This window comes from Oncorhynchus mykiss, chromosome 21, assembly GCF_057628025.1.
Source record: "Oncorhynchus mykiss isolate SJ-2025 chromosome 21, ASM5762802v1, whole genome shotgun sequence".
NCBI classification, from domain to species: domain Eukaryota; kingdom Metazoa; phylum Chordata; class Actinopteri; order Salmoniformes; family Salmonidae; genus Oncorhynchus; species Oncorhynchus mykiss.
The window spans coordinates 44,788,825-44,813,962 of record NC_143042.1 but is presented as its reverse complement, the minus strand read 5'-3'; the positions used below and the strand labels follow the sequence as shown (position 1 = coordinate 44,813,962).

Below are 25,138 nucleotides of genomic sequence, written 5' to 3'. Positions count from 1 at the left end.
ATTGTGCGACATTTGCCCATTACTCTCTTCAAAATTCTTCAAGCTCTGTCATATTGGTTGTTGAAAATTGCTAGACAACAATTTTTAGGTTTTGCCATAGATTTTCAAGTAGTCTTTAGTGAAAACTGTAACTTGACCACTCAGGAACATTCACTGTCTTCTGTGTAATAACTCCAGTGTAGATTTGGCCTTGTGTTTTACGTTATTGTCCTGCTGAAAGGTGAATTAATTTCAAAGTGGCTGGTGTAAAGCCGATTTCAACCAGGTTTTCCTCTAGGATTTTGTCTGTGCTTAGCATTCTTTTTTTTTTTATTCTGAAAAACTCCCCAGTCCTTAACAATTACAAGCATACCTATAACATGATGCAGCCACCACTATGCTTGAAAATATGGAGAGTAGTACTCCGTAATGTATTCTATTGGATTTGCCCCAAACAACTTTGTCCTGAATACAAAGTGTTAATTGCTTTGCCACATTTTTTGCAGTATTACTTTAGTGCCTTGTTGCAAATAGGATTTTTTTAAAATGGGATATTTAAAAAAATGTTGTCTTCCTTTTCACTCTGTCAATGAGGTTAGTATTGTAGAGTAACTACAATGTTGTTGATCCATCCTCAGTTTTCTCCTATTACAGCCATTAAACTCTGTAACTGTTTGAAAGTCACCATTGGCCTCATGGTGAAATCCCTGAGCAGTTTTCTTCCTCTGCGGCAACTGAGTTAGGAAGGCCACCTGTATCTTTGTAGTGACTGGGTGTATTGATACACCATCCAACGTGTAATTAATAACTTCACCATGCTCAAAGGGTTATTCAATGTCAGCTTCTTTTTTTTTTTTTGTCAGCTTTTTTTACCCAACTACACTAATAGGTGCCCTTTGCGAGGCAATCGACAACCTCCCAGGTCTTTGGGGTTTAATATTTGTTTGAAATTCACTGCTGGACTGAGGGACCTTACAATTGTGTTGGGTACAGAGAGGAGGTAGTCATTAAAACATCCTGTTAAACATGTATTGCACACACAGTGAATCCATCCAAATTATTATGTGACTTGTTAAGCAAATTTGAATTCCTGAATGTATTTAGTCTTGCCATAACAAAGGGGTAGAATACTTATTATTATTTAATTCATTAAATTCCACTTTGGAATTGTGTGTAGTTCAGTGACTAAAAATCTAATTTGAATCCATGGTAAATTCAGGATGTAACACAACCAAATGGGGAAAAAGTCAAGGGGTGTCAATACTTTCAGAAGGCACTGTAAACACACTGGTGTCATTCAAAAGGACCCACAAATGACTCTCATAACCTCAGTCAGTGAACCAACACTGTGTCGGTGTTGGTCCTTTTGCCTCCAACTAGTAGACTTAAAAAAAATAAAATGAACACTGCCTGCATGTCACCTTTTTCCATTGGCTGGTAGTCAAGGGGGCACTCCACCTGGAAAAGCCACAAATATGCATTGGGATATTGTGCTCTTGCGTACAGTTGAAATCGGAAGTTTACATACATTTAGGTTGGAGTCATTAAAACTGTTTTTCAACCACTCCACAAATGTCTTGTTAACAAACTACAATTTTGCCAAGTCGGTTAGGACATCTACTTTGTGCATGACACAAGTAACAATTGATACAAGACACATTTCCAACAATTGTTTACAGATTATTTAATGTATAATTCACTGTATCACAATTCCAGTGGGTCAGAAGTTTACATACACTAAGTTGACTGTGCCCTTAAACAGCTTGGAAAATTCCAGAAAATGTCATGGCGTTAGAAGCTTCTCTTAGGCTAACAGACATCATTTGAGTCAAGTGGAGATGTACCAGTGGATGTATTTCAAGGCCTACCTTCAAACTCAGTGCCTGTTTGCTTGACATCATGGGAAAATCTAAAGAAATCAGCCAAGACCTCAGAAAAAACATTGTAGACGTCCACAAGTCTGGTTCATCCTTGAGCAATTTCCAAATACCCGAAAGTACCACGTTCATCTGTACAAACAATAGTACGCAAGTATAAACACCATGGGACCACGCAGCCGTCATACCGCTCAGGAAGGAGATGTGTTCTGTCTCCTAGGGATGAAAATACTTTGGTGCGAAAAGTGCGAGTCAATCCCAAAACAACGGCAAAGGACCGTGTGAAGATTCTGGAGGAAACCGGAACAAAAGTATCTATATCCACAGTAAAACGAGTCCTATATCGACATAACCTGAAAGGCCACTCAGCAAGAAAGAAGCCACTGCTCCAAAACCGCCATAAAAAAGCCAGACTATGGTTTGCAACTGCACATGGGGACAAATATCGTACTTTTAGGAGAAATGTCTGTTGGTCTGATGAAACAAAAATAGAACTATTTGGCCATAATGACCATCATTATATTTGAAGGAAAAAGGGGGAAGCTTGCAAGCTGAAGAACACCATCCCAACTGTGAAGCACGGGGGTGGCAGCATCATGTTGTGGGGGTGCTTTGCTGCAGGAGGGACTGGTGCACTTCACAAAATAGATGGCATCATGCGGAAGGGAAATATGTGGATATATTGAAGCAACATCTCAAGGCATCAATCAGGAATTTAAAGCTTGGTCGCAAATGGTTCTTCCAAATGGACAATGACCCCAAGCATACTTCCAAAGTTGTGGCAAAATGGCTTAAGGACAACAATGTCATGGTATTGGAGAAATAGAAGCTGAAATAAATAATTCTCTCTACTATTATTCTGACATTTCACATTCTTAAAATAAAGTGGTGATCCTATGTAAACTTCCGACTTCAACTCTATATATACACTGTAATGTAGCCTATTGTATTGAACTTGTGGGTGGCATGTAGCATAGCGGTTAGTGTGTTGGCCCAGTAACCGGAAGGTTGCTGGTGCGAATACCCGAGCCGACAAGGTGAAAAATCTGTTAACGTGCAGGGTACTTGACCCTAATTTGCACTGGGGTGCCCTACTACTATGGCTGACTCTGTGAAACAACACAATTCCCTGCAACTGTCTGGTATGTGACAAAACATATTTGTGTTATTGTGCTCTTATGCCTGCATGATATGCAACATGAAATTGCCTTGGAGAAACACAGCTTTTCATAGAATTGGTGCGAGGGAAGTTTACAAGCTTGTCTTGCATAGAATTGATTGTTCTGACGCTCTATTTCTCAACTGTTGTGTATACTCTGCTTGTCTGTTGAAATCAGATGATGCTCCGACGTGAAATTGGATAATCACTAGGACCTGGAAGACTTAGGAATATGACATTGTCATAGAGTACCACAATATGAGTCATAATACCCATAAATCCTAGCGGTCAAACAGGGAAATGGTTCCAATTTCATTAAAGTTTCCCATAGGGGATTTTAGTGACACTTAAAATAAGGGCTGTGTTTCGTGTAGGCTTACCCTGGTGTGACGTTTTGAAAACCATGTAAATTTCTCTAGGACAGGGTGACTTTTATCAGTATATTTACCCCCTCCAAAATGAAACGCTAATTAGCTGCTCATGTGGCAATCATAAACAACTACAAATGCCATGATGATCTGGATGAGACTGCCGAATCGAGGCAAAGGTAAGAATCTCTGGATTAACTATCTTATGTTAGCTAAATGTTGTAATTAATAAATTGGCAAAATGTCTTAAATGGACAATTCTGTTAACTGTCTTGTGCAAGTTTTAAATCGACACAATACCTGTTAGCAAAGGTGTCAGCTAGAGATGACGTGCAGAAGCTTGCTGGGGATATATTGATAAGTCACCTTGTCCTAATGATTTACATGGTTATCAAATCTTCACGCCAGGCTAAGCCTACACGAAACACAGCCCTTATTTTAAGTGACTCAAATAACCAACTTCTCATCAAGATTTGATTATTTGAACCAACTGCGCAGTGCTTGGGCAAAAACCAGAACGTGCAGGACCGAGTTTTGGAAACCCTGTGTAATGTATTAGTCTTTACGTCAGACTGCAATTGGTTACCCAGAGCAGGGGAAAAAACATCAGGAGTTGAATCAGAGTTGAGTCAACATGTTGCTTGCACTGAAAAACAGGTGGTAACCCATGGAGTATGTTTTAATCACTCTTTTCCCCAGTCATGTGGGTTTTCACTCAGCTTCTTATTTTCCCATTCTGCTGGATGGCTGTGTTATTTTCTCCATCTACGTCTCCAGATTTGTTTTCCCTTTTTGCTGCAAATTGCAGATGAGGCTTATTGCCTCTGGCAAAGAGTTTCAATAAGCTATTCGATGTTGACCTCTTTACCTGCGCATCGGTGGAATTTTTGGCTGATTGCTGCCTGTTATCCGTGTCTAGACTTGACAGTTCATGCAGCTTTAGTGTTCCAAATGTGTCATGCATCAACACCTACAGCACCAGTCAAAAGTTTGGACACACCTACTCATTCCAGGGTTTTTATTTATTTTTACTATTTTCTACATTGTAGAATAATATTGAAGACATCAAAACAAACAATGAAATCACACATATGGAATCATGTAGTAACCAAAAAAGTGTTAAACAAATCAAAATATATTTGATATTCTTCAAAGTAGCCACCCTTTGTCTTAATGACAGCTTTGCACACTCTTGGCATTCTCTCAACCAGCTTCATGAGGTAGTCGGCAGTATTGCATTTCAATTAACAGGTGCGGCCTTGTTAATTTGTTGATTTTCTTTCCTCCTTAATGCGTTTTGAGCCAATCCGTTGTGTTGTGACAAGGTAGTGGAGGTATACAGAAGATAGTCCTATTTGGTAAAAGACGAAGTCCATATTATGGCAAGAACAGCTTAAATAAGCAAAGAGAAAGGACAGTCCATCGTTACTTTATAACATGAAGGTGAGTCAATCTGGAAAATATCAAGAACTTTGAAAGTTTCTTCAAGTGCAGTCGCAAAAACTATCAAGCGCTATGATGAATCTGGCTCTCATGAAGACCGCCACGTGAAAGGAAGACCCAGAGTTACCTCTGCTGCAGAGGATAAGTTCATTAGTTACCAGCCTCACAAATTGCAGCCCAAAGAAATGCTTCACAGAGTTCAAGTAACAGACACATCTAAACATCAACTGTTCAGAGACTGCGTGAATCAGGCCTTCATGGTCGAATTGCTGGAAAGAAACCGCTACTAAAGGACACCAATAAGAAGAGACTTGCTTGGGCCAAGAAACACAAGCAATACACATTAGACTGGTAGATCTGTCCTTTTTGTCCAAATGTGAGATTTTTGGTTCCAACCGCTGTCTTTGTGAGACGCAGAGTAGGTGAATGTATGATCCCTGCATGTGTAATGCGTGGAGGTGCTTTGCTGGGGATTCTGTCAGTGATTTACTTAGAATTCAAGGCACACTTAACCAGCATGGTTACCACAGCATTCTGCAGTGATAGGCATAGTTTTCACTTAGTCCTGTTGAAAAACAAATGATACTAGGACTATGAACCAACACACCTCCAAGCTATTTGACCAAGAAGGAGAGTGATGGAGTGCTGCATCAGATGATCTGGCCTCCACAATCACCTGACCTCAACCCAATTGAGATGGTTTGGGATGAGTTGGACCGCGGAGTGAAGAAAAAGCAGCCAACAAGTGCTCAGCGTATGTGGGAACGCCTTCAAGTCTGTTGGGAAAGCATTCCAGGTGAAGCTGGTTGAGAGAATGCCAAGAGTGTGCAAAGAGTGGCTACTTTGAAGAATGTAAAATAAAATATTTTTGAATTAGTTTAACACTTTTAAGTTACTTCATGATTCCATGTGTCATTTCCTAGTTGTGATGTCTTAACTATTATTCTACAATGTAGAAAATTGTCAAAATAAAGAAAAACCCTTGTAGGTGTGTCCAAACTTTTGACTTGTACTGTACATTTTGAATGTGTCGACCGTGTCCACAGTGTGTCCAGATTCCCTTTTCCCACGCTATATCAAGTGCCAGTATGCGTTCTATTAACGGTGGAATAGGCTAAATATGATAACACGACAATCACAACTGATGGCAGTAGCTAACTAGCCAGCTAACCTCTGTAGCTAGCTAGCAGGCAACGTTAAAGGGATAGCAAACGGGTTAGCAGAACTAGTCCCCCCCCCCCCCCCCCCCAGACTTTTGGGAGGAGTGCTGATGACATCGGCCACTGGATGCGCTTTTGGTAGCCTAATTGTGTCCAGACTGAGGAGAAATCCGCACACAATGAATCCCTGCCCACCACCTGAAGTGGTCAGCCAGTTCTGAACATAATCAGACCACAAAGCAAATTTTGTGCACCTAGACCTGTCTTTTTCAATGAGAGCAGAAGTCACTTGTAAGTGTCAAGTGTAGACCAGACGGAGCTCTGAAGATCATTGAAGTCACTATTTGACTTCATTTTTATGTGTTGGGGGGGGGGGGGATTCCATCCGAATCAAAACAGGCAAACTCCCATTTCCTTTCAAATGGGAGTTTTGTTGCAACCTTGTCCCAGCTCTGTGGCGCAGACAGACACCACTCTGTGATGACAGGTGGCAGGGCCGCTGCTTTGCCACGAGCTCTAGGCAGACTATAACCATGGAGTGGCACTTGAGGGAGACATGGGTCCTGCACGATGGAGGTATTAGTCCAAGCTGTCACCAGATTGATGCAGGTTCTTACCATGTGTTTAGGGCAGGCTATATGTAATATGCTGTTGTATCTTGTATATGAAAGTATTTTGACGTATATTCAATCAACATCTATATCCTGATGTTATGGGGATGAGACACATTATTCTTGTCTTTAAAGAATGTAGTTTTGAATTAATTGTCAGAGCAATATTTTCTGTGTGAACTGGAATGAGCCTCAAGTTTATATGAATTTAATTGCTTTGCCCTCTCTCAGGACCCTCTGGATATTAGTTTGTGTTCTATTTGACTCCCTGGAGATATTGCTGAATCCTGTTTGAGTTTGCTCAAAAGTATTGTTTGATTATAGCACTGTGTAAATGGGAAGGAGATGGCTTACTAAATTGTGTAGGGTTTCAACTCTAACTTAAATTCATGAAACTAAGGCAATGGGATTCCTGTCATTGCAACCTATTGAAACTTTCTGTAAACCGTTATCGAGAGAGAAGCATCTTTTCTTCGGTAGGTGAACTCTGTTAGTTCCTTCTGTGATATGCTCGTATCTCTCTCACTAACTCTGTATGACAGGTGTGGTTGTGTATACAGTTGAAGTCAGAAGTTTACATACACTTAGGTTGGAGTCATTAAAACTCATTTTTCAACCACTCCACAAATTTCTTGTTAACAAACTATAGTTTTGGTAAGTCGGTTAGGACATCTACTTTGTGCATGACACAACTAATTTTTCCAACAATTGTGAACAGACAGATTATTTCACTTATAATTCACTGTATCACAATTCCAGTGGGTCAGAAGTTTACATACACTAAGTTGACTGTGCCTTTAAACAGCTTGGAAAATTCCAGAAAATGATGTCATGGCTTTAGAAGCTTCTGATAGGCTACTTGACATCATTTGAGTCAAGTGGAGGTGTACCTGTGGATGTATTTCAAGGCCTCCCTTCAAACTCGGTGCCTCTTTGCTTGACATCATGGGAAAATCTAAAGAAATCAGTAAAGACCTCAGAAAAAAAATTGTAGACCTCCACAAGTCTGGTTCATCCTTGGGAGCTATTTCCAAACGCCTGAGGGTAGGTACCGCGTTCATCTGTACAAACAATAGTACGCAAGTATAAACACCATGGGACCACGCACCCATCATACCGCTCAGGAAGGAGACTCGTTCTGTCTCCTAGAGATGAAAATACTTTGGTGCGAAAAGTGCGAATCAATCCCAAAACAACGGCAAAGGATCTTGCGAAGATTCTGGAGGAAACGGGTACAAAAGTATCTATCCACAGTAAAACGAGTCCTATATCGACGTAACCTGAAAGGCCACTCGGCAAGGAAGTCACAGCTCCAAATCCGCCATAAAAAAGCCAGGCTACGGTTTGCAACTGCACATGGGGACAAAGATTGTACTTTTTGGAGAAATGTCCTCTGGTCTGATGAAAAATAATTGAACTGTTTGGCCATAATGACCATTGTTATGTTTGGAGGAAAAAGGGGGATGCTTGCAAGCTGAAGAATACCATCCCAACGGTGAAGGACAGGGGTGGCAGCATCATGTTGTGGGGGTGCTTTGCTGCAGGAGGGAATGGTGCACTTCACAAAATAGATGGCAACATATGGAAGGGAAATATGTGGATATATTGAAGCAACATCTCAAGGCATCAGTCAGGAAGTTAAAGCTTGGTCACAAATGGTTCTTCCAAATGGACAATGACCCCAAGCATACTTCCAAAGTTGTGGCAAAATGGCTGGACAACAAAGTCAAGGTATTGGAATGGCCATCACAAAGCCCTAACCTCAATCCTATAGAACATTTGTGGGCAGAACTGAAAAAGTGTGTGTGAGCAAGGAGGCCTACCAACTTGATTCCGTTACACCAGAACTGTCAGGAGGAATGGGCCAAAATTCACCCAACTTATTGTGGAAGGCTATCTGAAATGTCTGACCCAAGTTAAACAATTTAAAGGCAGTACACTCAATTCCCACTGGGAATGTGATGAAAGAAATAAAAGCTGAAATAAATAATTATCTCTATTATTCTAACATTTCACATTCTTAAAATAAAGTGGTGATCCTAACTGACCTAAGACGGGGAAGTTTTACTAGGATTAAATGTCAGGAATTGTGAAAAACTGAGTTTAAATTTATTTGGCTAAGGTGTATGTAAACTTCTGACATCAACTGTATATGTGTCACTCACTGCCATTGCCATTCTCCTCAGACAAGCTGGTCCCCAGTCCCCACTGAATGGAGCTGCATGACGGGGGTTCTGATCTGCTGGAATAATTGAGACGAGGCTGTCTGCTATCCATGACGACACACAAGCCCCCATCCTTCCCCCCCACAAGATCTAGCATCCATGGTGTTTTGTGTGACAGGAATGAGATCACTAACTGTGGGTGGGGGAGACCATTGGGGATGGAGTTAGGGGTGTTCCACTTTACAGCTCACACTGAAGGAAGGAACCACCTCAACCCTATAGATGAGGCTTTTTGCTCCTACTGCTTATTCCCTTGATTTGTGTAGATCTTGCTTAGAAGTTGACACGGTAATATCATCAACTTTATAAGAGTGCTGGGAAGGGGGATATATCGTACATACCGGTATGGATTTTTAAAATACGGTTAGGGGTGTAATGATTAACCAAACCGATGGTTCGATATGTATTGTGGTTTTTGGGTCACGTCTTGGTATTTCATTTTCCTGCTAACAGTTACTGTAGTTAATTTTTGTTTATTTAATAGCCATGTTTACATATTGATTTCACATGCATATTGCACTTTATTTTAGTGTTGAGTAATTGTGTGCTTCATTTAAGAAAATACAAAGTGGTGGTATTCCATATATGATCATGAGTCATATAATGCCTGATGAGCGCACCATCAGGAATATCAACCCTTTACCGTTTTCATTTAAGAAAAGACAAAGTGAAATATGTAAGGCTGACATTGTATAGGTCTATTCTATATTTTCTTACAAAGATAAAAATATGCGCACGTGTGTGACTTTCATAAAGAGGGCGTGTCTTTCACAGTCCGGGGTAATGTAATGGCCTGTCACTTAAGTGTTTCGCCAAAGACCATACAGCATGAAGATAGGCTAAAACTGCTTATCCAATAGAAATCCCCGATCACACTTGTTGGCAATGTCATGGCAATGTTGGCTAGCTAAACTCGTGCGGAGAAACATCGGTTCCAAACGCGCCGAACTGCACATGTGCAGAATGTCAAATCAAAGGCACTCCTTTGATGTTTATGACGAAAATGTTTCAGTTTGTCATTTTCACGAGGTTGGAGTAATAACATGTTCAACTACTTAAGACATGGGCTCGAATCTAGCTTGTGCCTTTTTTAGATTTGGATTAAATGAACAACTAACAAATCATTTTACACTTCTCAATCCCGAACCCCGGCCTGTTCTGTTTGGTCAATTTTGCAAGCGTTCCCGGAAGTCTCGCGACGTTACACCTCGTAATTTAGAAATTCTGTGAGCGCTCTGTAACCCTGGAGGTCCATCAATCTGCAATTAAACGCAACACTGGGTGGATTGGCGAATTCATTGACAATTTGGGTTTTAGCTTGCTTATAGAGTGCGAGTACTACCTGTTTGCTGAAATGGGTACGAGCGGGCGAAGTTCGTAACGTGGCTCGGGCACTTACACGAGATGCTGAAACCCCCTATTCTCACCCACTGAGAATGTGCGCGTTTCCACGTCTATAAATATACATATTGCTCTTGTAATTTCTTTGGTCCGTTCAGAATCAGCTGCGAAGGGCTGCTTGCATGCAAAGGGGAGACGTTGTTTTTTGCGTTTTAGTCTTTCTCCGGTGGTAGGGATACTGGGGTGATGTCGGCGTAAGTGTGTCAACGTGTTTTGAGGTGTTGGCAGCTGCATATGATATTCTCGTTGAGCAGTGGTGACATACTATTTCAGTCCATTGTCGTTGTAATATACTGGGAATCCAAAATGTTCCCAAACTGGAGATTTAAGCGACGATGGAGAATCCTTGTGGTTTATTGACGTCATCATACAGAACTAGTTCCCGGCTGTGCCTCACAAAAGCACAGTTTGAAATACACCAATTTAAGATTTATAATTTTGATTACAACGTACACATAGGCTCTAGTTTTAATGGCGTAGACTGACATTTTTATTCAGTTAAGATTTATTGCCCATAGGCCTAATTGTTTTTATATTTCTATTTGTATTTATTCCGGCCCCCAGCGCGGACGGAACGGTTCGGTAAGGACACGTGTATCGTTACATCCCAAATGAACATCAAACACTATTTTGATACAGTGCTAAATTAAGTGAAGTTCTGCGCATTTGACTACTTTATTCTCCGCTTTGTCCTAATTTGGTTGAGTATAACACCAACATTGAGAAAGCCCATTTAACGACTTTGTTACCATTCTAAGTTCTACTACTACTACTACTACTACTACTACAACGTAATTAGAACTTTGATTATTCAGAAACATAAAATACAGTAAAGTTCTGCCAAAAATTAGAAACATATTTTGGCCATATCCCCTAGTAGGGAGAGATTTAGAGTGCTGTTCAAATTGGACATAAACTTGGCAGTTGGCACACCGTGTCCTGTTAAGGGTGCCACCCTAGTGCGTTTGTGTGTTGTGAGGGTTCCTAGAAAAGACCTCATCTACCCGAGGGCCGTTGGACCAACGCTGCAGGCTTCGTCAGGTTTTCAAGTTGAGACCAGCGCCACAGCCAAAAAACATGACCTTTGCCGGCCAGCACGCCCCCTGGTTGACCAACGGTCAAAGAGGAAGGGAATTTCTGCCATATGGCTTACAACAGGACTGTGTTCTGAAGAGCACAATGTATGGAAATGTTTTGAAACAGAAAATGTGCGTTCTTATTGGACAAGTTCAGGTTGTGCCTCCATGTCGGAATGTTTTTTTTTTTCTTGGGACATAGTCATTAGGGAACACCGTAGCAAAACGTTTTGCAGTCCAGGTTGGCCCTCCCTGTTTTTGTCATTTTTTTCCCCCCCTGTCTGTTTTGGTGTCTAATGAATACGACATGTGAAAGTTGGGTGAAAACAAGAGTAGTTTGAGTAGTGTTGGCACTTGATATGGCCCTCTGTTGCTCAGTCACACAGCCAGCATTGCGGAGACAGCGCTCCTATAGTAAAGGCCAAACAAATACAGTGTGACGCCCGAGTAGTTCAGCTCTGCCCCAGAGGTACACAGGAACAGGTTTTTGTTAGGGAGGGGCCATTTTATGTTCACAACCTTTAGTGACTCGGGCTCACGTTACAACATTAGGAAAGACTAGTTAGAACAATGGACATTTCACAGACCAGTTCAATTCTCCATTATTATTATTATTATTATTATTATTATTATTATTATTATTATTATTATGAACCTCTGCTTGATAATACTCGTATATTAATTAGTTTTATTAGCCCGAGGCCTGCGGTTGCTTTAGTCACTGTTTTGTCTCAACACATTTATTGCTGACTCATTTTATGTTGGTGTCAGATTGTTAAACGGTTAGTTCTGGCCACACATTCTGATTGGCCGATGCCTCTTCCATGTTTCCCCGTAGTCTACACAGGCCGCTATCCTCACAAGACAAGATGGCGGAAGGAGAATGGAGTCCATGCACGCTCATTTTTAATTTATAATAATCCATTTAACAGGTACTTTTATCCAAAGCGACATGTAGTCGTGTGTATACATTTTTTGTATAGGTGGCACCCGGGTATTGAACTCCCAATAGAATAAAAATCACATTTATATTGGTCTCTTACACATATTTAGCAGATGTTATTGCGGGTGTAGAGAGATGCTTTACAGCCATGCTCCACCAACTGAACCATGCAGCACCATAAACCTCAAAGGCTTTTAGTTCAATCCCTACCTAAGCTATCTTTATTTGCTTTCCGGATGTTTAAAGTGGACTTTAAAACAGCCCTTCCCCGCTTTTATTTACTGTAGGCCTACATCTGAATTGAACTGTTTGTAGACCTCAGAGTGCATGTAGGGATACAGTCTCTGCGTGCCACCTTAAAGACCCACACCAGATTGATTTCCTGTGGCAACTCACCCCTGGTCAGATAGAATAACAACACGAGGCTGCCTGGCATTGTTGGGGATGCGTTGCCATGGCAGCGCCAGTGTTTGTCTACCCTGCGCAGTCTGCCCACAAAGAGAAGAACTTCTGCTTGGTTCTTCTCTTATTGGAAGACTAGTTGTCAACACTTTGCAGTTGTGCCTCCTGATGAACAATGCTTATCTGTTCTGTTCACTAAAGTTTATTGCAGCGTACTGGCCGCCTACTTGTCGTCTTATTGGACTAGTGCAATATGTGAGTCATATCGTGTGTGTTCTGCGTAACTGTTGCATGACACACCTGACAAGGGCCTCTCTCTCAACTCTCTCTTTCTGTCTCTCACTGTCTCTTTCCTCTCTTTCCCTCTGTCTACTGGCGGAATTTGATCTGGCCCTATGTGTCAGAAGGAGGCTCTTGGCATGGTGGATCAGGTTTTTGGCAGGCAGGCAGCACATCTCTCCGGATGTGTGGGTGTGGTGTGTGTTGGGGGTACTTTTCTAAGTGTAGGTGTTCAGCAGGTAATCCATTGTGCTGCAGAATTCCAAGCGATTGGGTTGGTTGAGAGTGCCGTTGTCGGGGAAACGGCGGTGGAGCTAATCACTTTGTCAGGACCCTGTGCTGAATACGAAGCTGTGATGATGCCTCTTATCCCGGGGGATAAAGGAAGTGTCATCCATACCAGACAGTGATTATAAAGGGTGATGTTTCCTCTGTTTAATTCCAGCGAAGGGTGTGTTTGATATGAGATGCTGTGTGCATTGGTTTACTTAGGCCGACACAAATTACATCACGACTTTGTTATGGTTGTAGGTAGTTTTGGGGGATTTATTTTGTTCTGAGCCTTACAAGGTGCAGATTTATAGATTTGATGAATGCCAAACTGCTTTGGTATAATGGGGTGTTGGCAGTACAGTGTGTCTGTCTGTGTGCCTGTCTGCCTGTGTTGCTTGTTTATGTGAGGGAGCAGGCATCTGTGCCCACGCTGCCGGGAAGCTGGCATGGCCATGAATGAGTCATACCCCCCACTACTACTACTTCTACCACCTTAAAGGATGATCTGGAATAAGGGTTTGTTCTCGACTCCTGCTGGCACCACACTGACAGCTAGAGAACAAGGAGCTCTTTTTGTGTTAGTGGATGTTTGTGGTCTAACGTTAACTGTCTACAGTAAAAATGTTTTATACTCCGTGTATGAGTCGTCTTCAATAATCCAGTGAGATTGTGAACTAATCATTTGAGTTGTTAATTTTATTCAACAGAAAATATGTACCAAAAGGCAATATGCTTTTTTTAGTGGACTGTAAGTGGATTTTAGTGGCCTAACCCCCACACCTGGGCTGTATGAACAAATCCATATCACGATAAATGTACTAATTGATGGTATAATGATAAATGGAATGATACGTTTTTAACATTAAGCTGTCCCACCTTTTTAAAAATTGTAATTCTCTTTACTACAACTAATTTTATGGTTGTAGCCATCAATTGTTCCATTAACAATCTGTCATTAGTCAACTTACTTCATTTAAAACTAAACTCTTCTCTAGTATAGGCTACTTATCTAATCGTAGTGATCAGTGTCGATCATTTCTGGTTTACACAAACACACCTGCTGCTGCTACTCCTCGTGCTGCTGCTACTACTACTACTACTGCTGCTACTAGTACTACTACTACTGCTGCTACTACTGCTACTGCTGCTACTACTACTACTGCTACTGCTACTAGTACTAGTACTAGTGCTACTACTAGTACTACTACTACTACTACTGCTGCTACTACTACTACTACTACTAGTACTGCTGCTACTACTACTACTACTACTAGTAGTAGTGCTAGGCTGCTACTATTACTACTACTGCTGCTGCTACTACTACTAGTACTACTACTACTAGTAGTGCTAGGCTACTACTACTACTAGTAGTGCTAGGCTGCTGCTACTACTACTACTACTAGTAGTGCTAGGCTACTACTACTACTACTACTAGTAGTGCTAGGCTGCTGCTGCTACTACTACTACTACTACTACTAGTAGTAGTGCTAGGCTGCTGCTGCTACTACTACTACTAGTAGTAGTGCTAGGCTGCTGCTGCTGCTACTACTACTACTACTACTACTACTACTACTAGTAGTGCTAGGCTGCTGCTACTACTACTACTAGTAGTGCTAGGCTGCTGCTACTACTACTACTAGTAGTGCTAGGCTGCTGCTGCTGCTACTACTACTAGTAGTGCTAGGCTGCTGCTGCTGCTACTACTACTAGTAGTGCTAGGCTGCTGCTACTACTACTAGTAGTGCTAGGCTGCTGCTACTACTACTAGTAGTGCTAGGCTGCTGCTACTACTACTAGTAGTGCTAGGCTGCTGCTACTAGTAGTAGTGCTAGGCTTCTACTACTAGTAGTAGTGCTAGGCTTCTACTACTAGTAGTAGTGCTAGGCTTCTACTACTAGTAGTAGTGCTCGTTCTATGCATGATTTCCTGCAAGACAGTAATGTCAGTGTTCTGCCATGGCCAGCAAAGAACCCAGATCTCAATCCCATTGAGCACGTCTGGGACCTGTTTGATCGGAGGGTGAGGGCTTGGGTCATTCCCCTCAGAAATGTCCAGGAACTTGCAGGTGCCTTGGTGGAAGAGTGGGGTAACACCTCACAACAAGAACTGACAAATCTGGTGCAGTCCATGAGGAGGAGATGCACTGCAGTACTTTGTATCTGGTGTGGCCACCAGCTGCATTGACTGTTACTTTTGATTTTGACCACCCCTTTGTTCAGGGACACATTATTCCGTTTCTGTTAGTCACATGTCTGTGGAACTTGTTCAGTTTATGTCTGTTGTTGAATCTTGTAATGTTCATACCAATATTTACACGTTATGTTAGCTGAAAATCAATGCAGCTGACAGTGAGAGGACGTTTATTTTACTACGACTACCGCTACTCGTGCTGCTACTACTACGACTGCTACTAGTGCTGCTACTTCTGCTGCTACTACTAGTGCTGCTGCTGCTACTACTCGTGCTGCTGCTGCTACTACTCGTGCTGCTGCTGCTGCTACTACTACTGCTAATACTACTGCTGCTACAGCTGCTACTAGTGCTAGTGCTGCTGCTACTAGTGCTAGTGCTACTAGTGCTTCTGCTACTACTACGTCTAGTGCTGCTGCAACTACTGCTAAGTACTACTACTGCTGCTACTCCTGCTGCTGCTACTACTACTACTCCTGCTCCTACTACTAGTACTACTGTTACTACTATGACTAGTACTACTAGTGCTGCTGCTACTACTAGTGCTGCTACTGCTACTAGTGCTGTTACTGCTGCTGCTGCTACTACTAGTACTACTGTTACTACTATGACTAGTACTACTGCTACTAGTCCTGCAACGGCTACTGCTACTAGTGCTGATGCTGCTACTACTACTACTAGTGCTGCTACTAGTGCTGATGCTGCTACTGCTACTACTGATGCTACTACTACTACTAGTGCTGCTACTAGTGCTGATGCTGCTACTGCTACTACTGATGCTACTACTACTACTAGTGCTGCTACTAGTGCTGATGCTACTACTAGTGCTGCTGCTGCTACTACTACTACTAGTGCTGCTGCTGCTACTACTACTAGTGCTGATGCTACTTGTGCTGATGCTACTTGTGTTGATGCTACTTGTGCTGATGCTACTAGTGCTGATGCTACTAGTGCTGATGCTACTAGTGCTGATGCTACTAGTGCTAGTACTCCTGCTACTAGTGCTAGTACTCCTGCTGCTACTACTGCAACTGCTACTACTAGTGCTGCTAATACTATACTACTAGTGCTGCTACTACTGCTGCTGCTGCTGCTACTACTACTGTAGTAGTGCTGCTACTACTGGTGCTGCTATTACTACTACTACTACTACTACTACTACTACTACTACTACTTAGCCTACTACTAAGTGATGCTTTTTGAAATCAAGTTCCTCCATACTGGCACCACATGGACAGTGCTAAAGAATGAGGGCCTCTGGGTCAAGGAATGAACACTGTCGGCTCTGCTGCTGACCCCTGACCTCTTATCAGCTAACATGAGCTTAGCACCTCAGGATAGCCTAGCTACGCATGGTGCTAAGGCTAGCACCCATCCACCCTAGCTCAATGCCAATTCATAGTTTAATTCTCAACACTCACCCCTATGTTCACTCTAAGGGATCAACACAGTGTCCTCAAACGGAGCTGACAGAGGTTCCAAAAAATTCAGCTGCACAAATGTACATACAACTACGTGTAGAGCGACGCAAACGGTCCTCTGTTGGCTCTATTTGTGTAGACCCCTTTAGGCGTCAGACTCAGACAAACGTGACAACACACTTTGAGTGACAGCTGCTTGAATGAACAAGTCTAGAGGCTACTCTAAATAGGCGTATGCTTCTGGTCTAGTTATCATGACCGTGTGTCCCTAGTCCATCAATATTGATATTTTCATTGTCACAGGAAACTTGGCAAGCTGCTTTAAAAGCCCATTCAGGCTAGCCTCGTTAAGCTGTGGGTAATGCAATGTTATAACTTAGATGTTATGGCAAGATGTATTTAAATGGCTCAGTCCGTGTTAATTGAAACGTATAGTATTGATTAGCTCTGAAACAAACAATACATCAGTCACTAAGTTTTGTGTTATGTTGCCATAGTGCAAAAAACTGTAAATTCAGCTGTTTTTTTTTTGTGGGTGCGTTTACTTTGGCAGTCCAATTCTGATCTTTTTTTTCACTAATTGGTTTTTGACCAATCAGATCTGAAAAAGATCTGATGTGAATAGCACTGATGTGCTTTGTCAAAAGACCAAATAGTGGTCTTCAGATTTTTGATGTGAAATGTCTGACACTACTTTGAGAGAGCCAGACCCCTCTGCCTACGCATACACATCTAAAAAGTAACAAGACGTTGTTTTCCAGTCACAAGTCCACTAACCACCACCAGACAAACACGGCCTCTGTGTCATAACGGAGCGTTTAGCTGGAACACATTTTATGGTCTGCTTTATTATATGGTAAACAATGTATTTAAAAAAAAAAGTATATTTCTTGACTCTGTTACCAGTGAGGTGTAACCATGGATACAATGGTTTAAATCTCTGCAGAAAGTAGGACCGTCAGTGCCTTATCTCTGTCTACTATAGTGCACTGCATAGCATATTACGGGCTCTGTTGAATCAAGCTAACTCACTATCTGAATGGTGAAGGGGTTGGACGAACAACATATGTTTGGACGAACAAAGCATGTTCGGATTCATTTGGATGAGAACTTTGTTTAATGCGCGACGCGAAAAGAAACTTGCATGCATTTTGATTTGCACACACACAATCTCGGAAGTATTTTGGCCAAGATTCAATATCAGCCATGATCAGTACCTTGCATATGTCTCTATCCCATGATTTGGAAAGTACCACTAAGTAGGCACATGAGGCATGTATAGATTCAATAGCATGACAAACCCTCATGGTATGGAAGGAATGCTGGCTGGCTGTGGTTCTCTCCACTCCACCCCCCCCCCCCCCCCCAGAGCTAAGGAGATGGCCACGGGTAAGAGTGTTCTATGGGATGCATCTGTGTGCTCCTATGAGCCTGAGTGCCTGTCTGTCCCACTCACTCTCTCCATTGAGCTAGCCAAAGAGGAAGCCACTGTGTGCATATGTTGTCTGTCCCCCTTCCCTCACCATTTGACCATGTAACGCTCCAGGGAACTTTTAGCATTTCCATTGTATTCTCCAACCAAACCCCATCAGAGGGGATGCCACCCCTCTCTCATTATCAAAGCGTTTTTTATTGCCTGCCTTGTTTGTGGAAGCCCTCAATCTTTCACAAAACATGAAACTGTATTGTCTGGCTCTTGACCATGATGTAATGCTTTGAGGGTGATATCCAACAGGGATGCAGCACTCACTCTTGAGTCGTGCTGAGAAATCAGTCTTTGATTAGCATACTGCGACGGTATCAAGTGTCTTACAGTAAGAGTGCTGATTTTAGGATCAGTTTGGCCTTTTTTGATGATAACTCATAAAATGACATATGACGGGGGAATCTGATCCTAGTTCAGCACTCCTACTCTGAGATTGTTTATACAGAGCTGAGCTGTGTACCTCCTGATCTAAAATATTGCTCTTTGTTGAGTTGGTAGCAGTTCTGTTTATCCCTACACCTTTTTAGTGAGATAATTAAAGGCTGCTAAATCCAGAGGGATATCCTGAAACTCCCATTTTGACTTTGCTGCTGGTGAATAAAGAAACCCTGCTATGCTTCCCTCCCCAACCGCCTGAACCTCTTTCTTCCTCTGCTGCTCATGTTGCTACACGTGATGCACTGGATAACGTCTGACCTGGCAAGAACAAGGTCATGGTGCCGTGCTGAAAGTCTGAGACAGAGTTGATTTAAACACTATTATGAAGCCGGCTAAATTAAGTCCAGAGCCGTGTGCTCTTTCAGTTCAGAGGAGCCACGTTGCTCCTTTCTTCTTTCTGGCTCCTGCCCCATGCTGCAGCTGACTCCTGACTCACCACTGGAAAATGTCTCTTCCTGTGTGGGTCTCCGCTGCTTTCTTAGCTTTTCTTTCTTCTTAGACGGCCGTGTTGCTTCTTTATGCTATATTCTCCTTCCAAAGCCCAGTGTTTTTCTTGGACGTCTGAATAAGCCCTATTTGCACCACAGAGAACTCCTCCAATTGCTCCAAAGTGTATAAAGCAGTCCATATTCAATGGGATCCCCACACTCTCACATGTCACATTATGCAAGATGATCTGGACTTACGCTGCCAAGTTATTTGAGGCTGTACCGTTGACAGTATTTATGCTTGTGTTTATCGTGCCCAGCCAATGGCTTGTTCAGCGATATGTTGAGGGATTTGAGTACCATGTAGACTATTATAAAAGTAATTGTTTTTTATACCCACAAAGAGAGAGCAGCTATGATAGTTGCCACCCCTTCTGAGTCAAACTTGTGTTGTACATAACAGGTGTAAACTGCTTCCCAAGGATGCAGAGCGAAAAATAGTAACACAAGGAATAAATTGCACATGCTAATTACATATGCTAATGACTAAATATTTGCCATGGTGCTTATTACTGCTAATTGGTGAGTCATGTTACGTCTTCTACAGCCGGAACATCTGTTAAATCATCTCTGAGCTTTAGCATAGCGGTCCTTATTCTCCGGATGGTAACGTTTTATATCCCATGTGAAAAGAATAACAAGACTCCAATTCTTTAGTTTTCACAGAGCGTTTTTTTAAGACTTGTGTTTCGTCTTGATTTATGCTCACAGTGGATTCCACACTGCTCTGCTGCTCTCTTCTGCCTCTCCCAAGTCACGAAGCTCCTAACTCTCTCCATGCCCCTTAGTCTGCGACCAGGAAGTGAACAAGTCCAGTCATTCCTTAAGTACATTAGGTACTTTATGGTGGGATGCTGTTCAGGCACTCACTTACTGTTAGACATATACAATCATATTAGGGATTCTACATATGCTGTTAGAATGTATCGGACTGTCCCATGGTGAAAGTGAGGTATAAGTAGGCGATCGTTCCCATGTGACTTCCTCAGTACCATCTATAGGCTGTGTCCTAAAAGTGAACCTATTCCCTTTAACACCCTAATGACAACCTATTGGGCTCCTGAGTGGCCTAAGGCACTGCATCTCAGTGCTTGAGGCATCACCACAGACACCCTGGTTCAATTGCAGGCTTTATCACAACTGGCTGTGATTGGGAGTCCCATAGGGCGGCGGGCGCACAATTGGCCCGGTGTAGGCCGTCATTGTAAATAAGAATTTGTTCTTAACTGACCTGCCGAGTTAAATAAATATAAATATTCCCTACATAGTGCGCATAGGCTGCGTCACAAATGGCACCCTAAGACCTAGGCTACATTCTCTGACCTCTATCCTCACCTTTTGCTCTTCTCTCTCCTCAGGCACGCCCAGTCATGATCGAGGACAAGGGTCACCGTGTGACCGACTACTTTGTGGTGGCCGGGCTGACCGACAAGTCCACGCCACTGGAGCAGGACCTGTCGGAGACCAAGTCCAGCGGGCCCAAGGCGCCCATCACTGACCTGGCTGTCATCAACAAGTCAGCGGGCGAGACGGTGCCGGAGGGCTTCACCTGCATCGAGAGCACCTACAGCGCGCAGCAGGCCAACCTCAACCATGGCAGCCTTAAGAGCCCCGAGATATTTCTCTGCTACAAGAGGGGCCACGACAAGCCCCCGCTCATTGACATCGGGTGTGTGTGTGTGCTCTTCTGTGAACCCAAATGAACTATTCCAAGTGTGTGAGCACCACACTAGTTAAAGTGTGTTAGTTAGTTACACAATGGTATCATTAGGGTTAACTCTTAAAACAGGAAAGCCATAACCTCTAAGTCCCTTACTCGTCCTAATGAGACCAATTACCGGAGTAGTCATTTCTAATAAAGTTGCTAAGTACATCTAGTTTAATCAATTTCCACTGATAAGAGAGAAAATGGTTGTGAAATATTGCTTCTCGTGTATTATTGCGCTTTTGTGGACTAACCCTTGGTAATATGGTGTGTGCTTATGAGTGTAATGGGTTATATGCTAGATTTATTGAATGCATCCCAATTTGTGAAGTAAATCATTTCATTTTCAGGCACTTTTCCTTTTCTGTCTATTAGGGAAATAAGAGCACCCAATAATGTTGCATTTTGGAAGAGTGATGTCACCCACTATTTAATTAGTGTCTAGAAACCACAGATATTCCCCCACCAGTGGAAAATATCTACTCTTTGTTGTGTTTAGCCTTCACATCAGTTCTGTTTTGTTTCCAGTGGCCATGTAACGTTCTGTGGCCAGAGAAGGAGGTGCGTAGCAATAACCCCCATTGGCTTTACTTGAAATGTGACGACACTGAAGTTTAAACTTTGCACCATGCTAACTCATCGAGACGCCAAAACCTCTTGGTGTTGCAAGGTTGAATAAACTTCAAAAGACCCGTGTATTTACAATTTGTATGTTTTCTGAAGTAGAATGTGCGGTATCTATTGGGGTTAAACTCCAGAGATGGCTCAGTGAAACATTTGTGTTCTGTGGTAATGACTGCCTACTACAGTAGGTCAGACTCGTTCTGCAGAGTGAACAAGAGGCCAGGTCTGAGTGAGGACTGATTATGTGTAGGCAGGAGTCATTCCCCTGCCATTCCCCAACACTCTATCTGCCAATCTCAGCTTCCTCACACGTTGACACTCAGGACTTTTGAATGCAGGTCAGAGGGTGGGCGAAGGCATTAGTCTGTGACACTCTTTCCTTCTCTCTTTCTCAGTTTTGACCTACTGTGGGATATGTCGGACTACATTTAGAAAATTCACTACAGTGGTGTCCTGTAGTTGGAGGCGCTGGCCATACCTAGGCTTATTTTCTTTTGGCCATGGTGGTACTGGGTCTTTCTGTTTCCCTTTCATTCTTACCAGTTTGTGAAAGACTCTGTAAAGGTAATTGCTCCTCCAATTCACTTTATCTGTAGAATGATTCTGTCTAGTTTGTGAATGTGTTTTGTTGTTGTATGTATTCATGTGTGATGAGTGAATGTGCACATATTATACACTAATATTATCTCTCTCCCTCTCTGTCTGTCTCCCCCCTCTCTCTTTATTTCAGGGTGTTATATGAAGGTAAGGAGCGTCTCATCCAGGGCTGTGAGGTAATCCAGGCCACTCCGTATGGCCGCTGTGCCAACGTCAACAACAGCTCTGCCACCTCGCAGCGCATCTTCATCACCTTACGCCGTGCGCCACCCGTCCAGCCCCAGAACTCCCTGTCCGTCACCGACATCTGCGTCATCGTCACCAGCAAGGGCGAGACGCCGCCACACACCTTCTGCAAGGTGGACAAGAACCTCAACTGTGGCATGGTGAGTTGAGTGAGGCCTCTGGTAATGAAGTAGGCTCATGACCAACTCAGTGGCCTTGTGATTATAGTTTCCCTCCTGTGATTGGAAGGTTGGTGCTTCCATCCCTCATCGAGTCATATCAAAGACTCTAAAAATGGCACTCGATGCCTCTGCTTGGCACTCCGCATTAGGAGATGGACTAGAACCCTGTCCAGGGGTGGACTTGTACATCAAGCTCCCTCACGCTACAGAAACAGGAGATGGGCTCCTGCCCTATGGGGAGTTCTGGTTTGGACTACTTGGGCTACTTTCTTAACCATGCCCACACACTCAATTGCTCTAACACATACCTTTTCGGTTGGTTTACAACATTTCGACCCCTAGAAGGGTCTTCGTCTGGGCCAGAAAGTTAGAGCTTTGGGGAATCAATGGGTGTGGAATGTACAGTATGGAGCTGGAATATACCATGTTATGAAATTCAGGCCATGCCACTCAACCTCGCTGAGAACATTCTGCCGAAATGAATCTTTGAAAATGTTGTTTTGAGCCCAAAGTCACATGGTCTTGTTTTTCCTCCTCCAGTGGGGCTCTAGTGTTTTCCTGTGCTACAAGAAATCCGTGTCGGTGTCCAACTCCATTAATTACAAAGCCGGTGAGTCTCGCACGCTATTGGCTCTTTTATTGTTACTCTCAATCTACCCATCTCTCCGCATCAGTCTTTCTTTTCTGCGTTCATTGATGAATAGCTATTATTTTCTCTAGCCTTTTGTTCAATGCTGTTTACCATATGTTTCCACTTGCTTCGTGCCTGAGTTGACTTCACAGTAATTGTATGTTGATCTTCTATGATTGATCTGATTTGAAAGGAGCTTTCTGTGTGCTGAAGATAAGACTAAATGCACTGGCAAATGACAACTCTATCTGTCACTCAAATACCTGGAAACTGAACCACACTCTCCCTGATGATTCCTGGAATAAATGGCTAGAAATTAGCAGGATTGATTTGGGGGCTGTTGTTGGCGTTTTTGAATCTCGAGATATGTTTTGCGTCACAAATGCCACCCTATTTTCCTATAGGCACTGGTCGAAAGTAGTGTACTCTGTAGGAAATAGGGTGTCATTTGGGATAAAGTCCTAGGTTGAAATCGCTATTCGTCAACCTGGAGTTTAGAAAAGGGCACTGGCCTCACATTAGACAGGTTCACGGCGACTCTCATTAGCAAATTTCTGGTGCTAATTTATTTCAAGGTGGAAAATAGTGGTGTGCGTCATTGCTGTCACCCGGTGTTAAATGGTTTATCTTTTCTCTTTTGGGTTTTTCACTTAAATGACCTCCAAACAGGTTCTTATGGACTATACAAAAGCATGTGTAGAAATGTAATGTTTCTGAAGACATTTACCCCTTAAAATGTTCAGAGGGTTTCATTCACGCTATGTATCCACCTTCTTGTAAATACAGCAGTTTGTCCCCATCTCCAACTTGCTACTTTCTGAGGTCAGAGCTGGGTGTTGGCTTAGACGGGCCCCGGTTCAGAGACTCCACATGCACACAGCCTTTATCTTCACTAGGCCTTCTTCCTGTGAGGTGATGACGTTTGTTTGCCAGACCACACGCTGCTTCCTACCCCGCCTACTCCTTCAGTTGCTTTTTTTTTTCTACAACATTCTCTAACGTTCACAATAGGCCATGGGTGACAAGGCATTGGTCAGCAAAGTGTTGATTTCTTTTGAAAATAATGTGTTCTAAATCTCAACACACTGGCTGACGTTAATGAAGGGATGACGAGGGAAAGGGGTTTGATCTTATTCCAAGTTCTGTCCTTTCAACCTCCTCTCGTCCCTTCAATGTTATGATTGTGTAGTGGGATCTGTTGACATCATGTGTACCCCAGTTAGATCCATATTGCATAGCTAGGTTTATTACATGTCTTGTGTGTGTGACTGGCAGTATAAAAAAAAAGATTGATTGATTGCTCTCTCTCTTCCAGGCCTCATCTTCCGCTACCCAGAGGATGACTATGAGTCCTTCCCCCTGTCGGAGTCTGTGCCCCTGTTCTGCCTCCCCATGGGGGCTAAGATCGAATGCTGGACCCCCAACACACGCTACCCTCTCCCCGTCTTCTCCACCTTTGTGTTAACCAACTCCTCTGGGGAAAAGGTAGGTGGACTATAACAATGGCATTTTATCAGTGAACAGGGATTTACACTGATTCATGACTAGATTGATCAGGGCTGTTCAATTTATGTCCTGCAGGGCTGAAACACTTGTTTAGTTTTTCATTAGGAGAGAATGAAAACCGGAAATGTTTTGGTCCTCCAGGACAGGAATTGAATAGCCCTGTGAGAGTTGTCATAGTCAACATTCAAGTCTCACTTCCTGAGCTGCATGTGACATTGGGATTGGGGAGAAGTATTACTTTTCCCCTCAGGTTGTGTGTATCAAGGCACCTGAATGTCAGCTGCCTCTTGAGCAAACTGCAATCTCATCACAAGTTATGTCACAAACCACGTTGCATTTCCCTGAGCTAGAGGGAGTAGGGAATTTGCTTTTCAAAATGTACTTTGCTATATAATTGTTGCATTTCGCAATTTAGTAATGGGTGCATAAATGTTACTCACCCTATCATA

At 42.8% G+C, this 25,138-nt stretch overlaps 1 protein-coding gene across 3 annotated transcripts in view; it reads left to right on the top strand.

Moving 5' to 3' along the window:
• The window catches only part of LOC110500643 (DENN domain-containing protein 4C), a 57,700-nt gene that overhangs the window by 5,553 nt on the left and 27,009 nt on the right, over window positions 1-25,138 (top strand). For 2 of the 3 annotated variants that reach the window (XM_021578125.3, XM_090214755.1), the window contains exons 2-5: window positions 20,578-20,888; window positions 22,279-22,531; window positions 23,093-23,162; window positions 24,499-24,668. In XM_021578125.3, the coding sequence (XP_021433800.2) occupies window positions 20,590-20,888; window positions 22,279-22,531; window positions 23,093-23,162; window positions 24,499-24,668 (792 nt within the window). In that variant the 5' untranslated portion in view covers window positions 20,578-20,589. Of the gene's footprint in view, window positions 1-20,577; window positions 22,113-22,278; window positions 22,532-23,092; window positions 23,163-24,498; window positions 24,669-25,138 lie in introns of all 3 variants that reach the window. The other variant, XM_090214756.1, reaches the window with a different exon arrangement.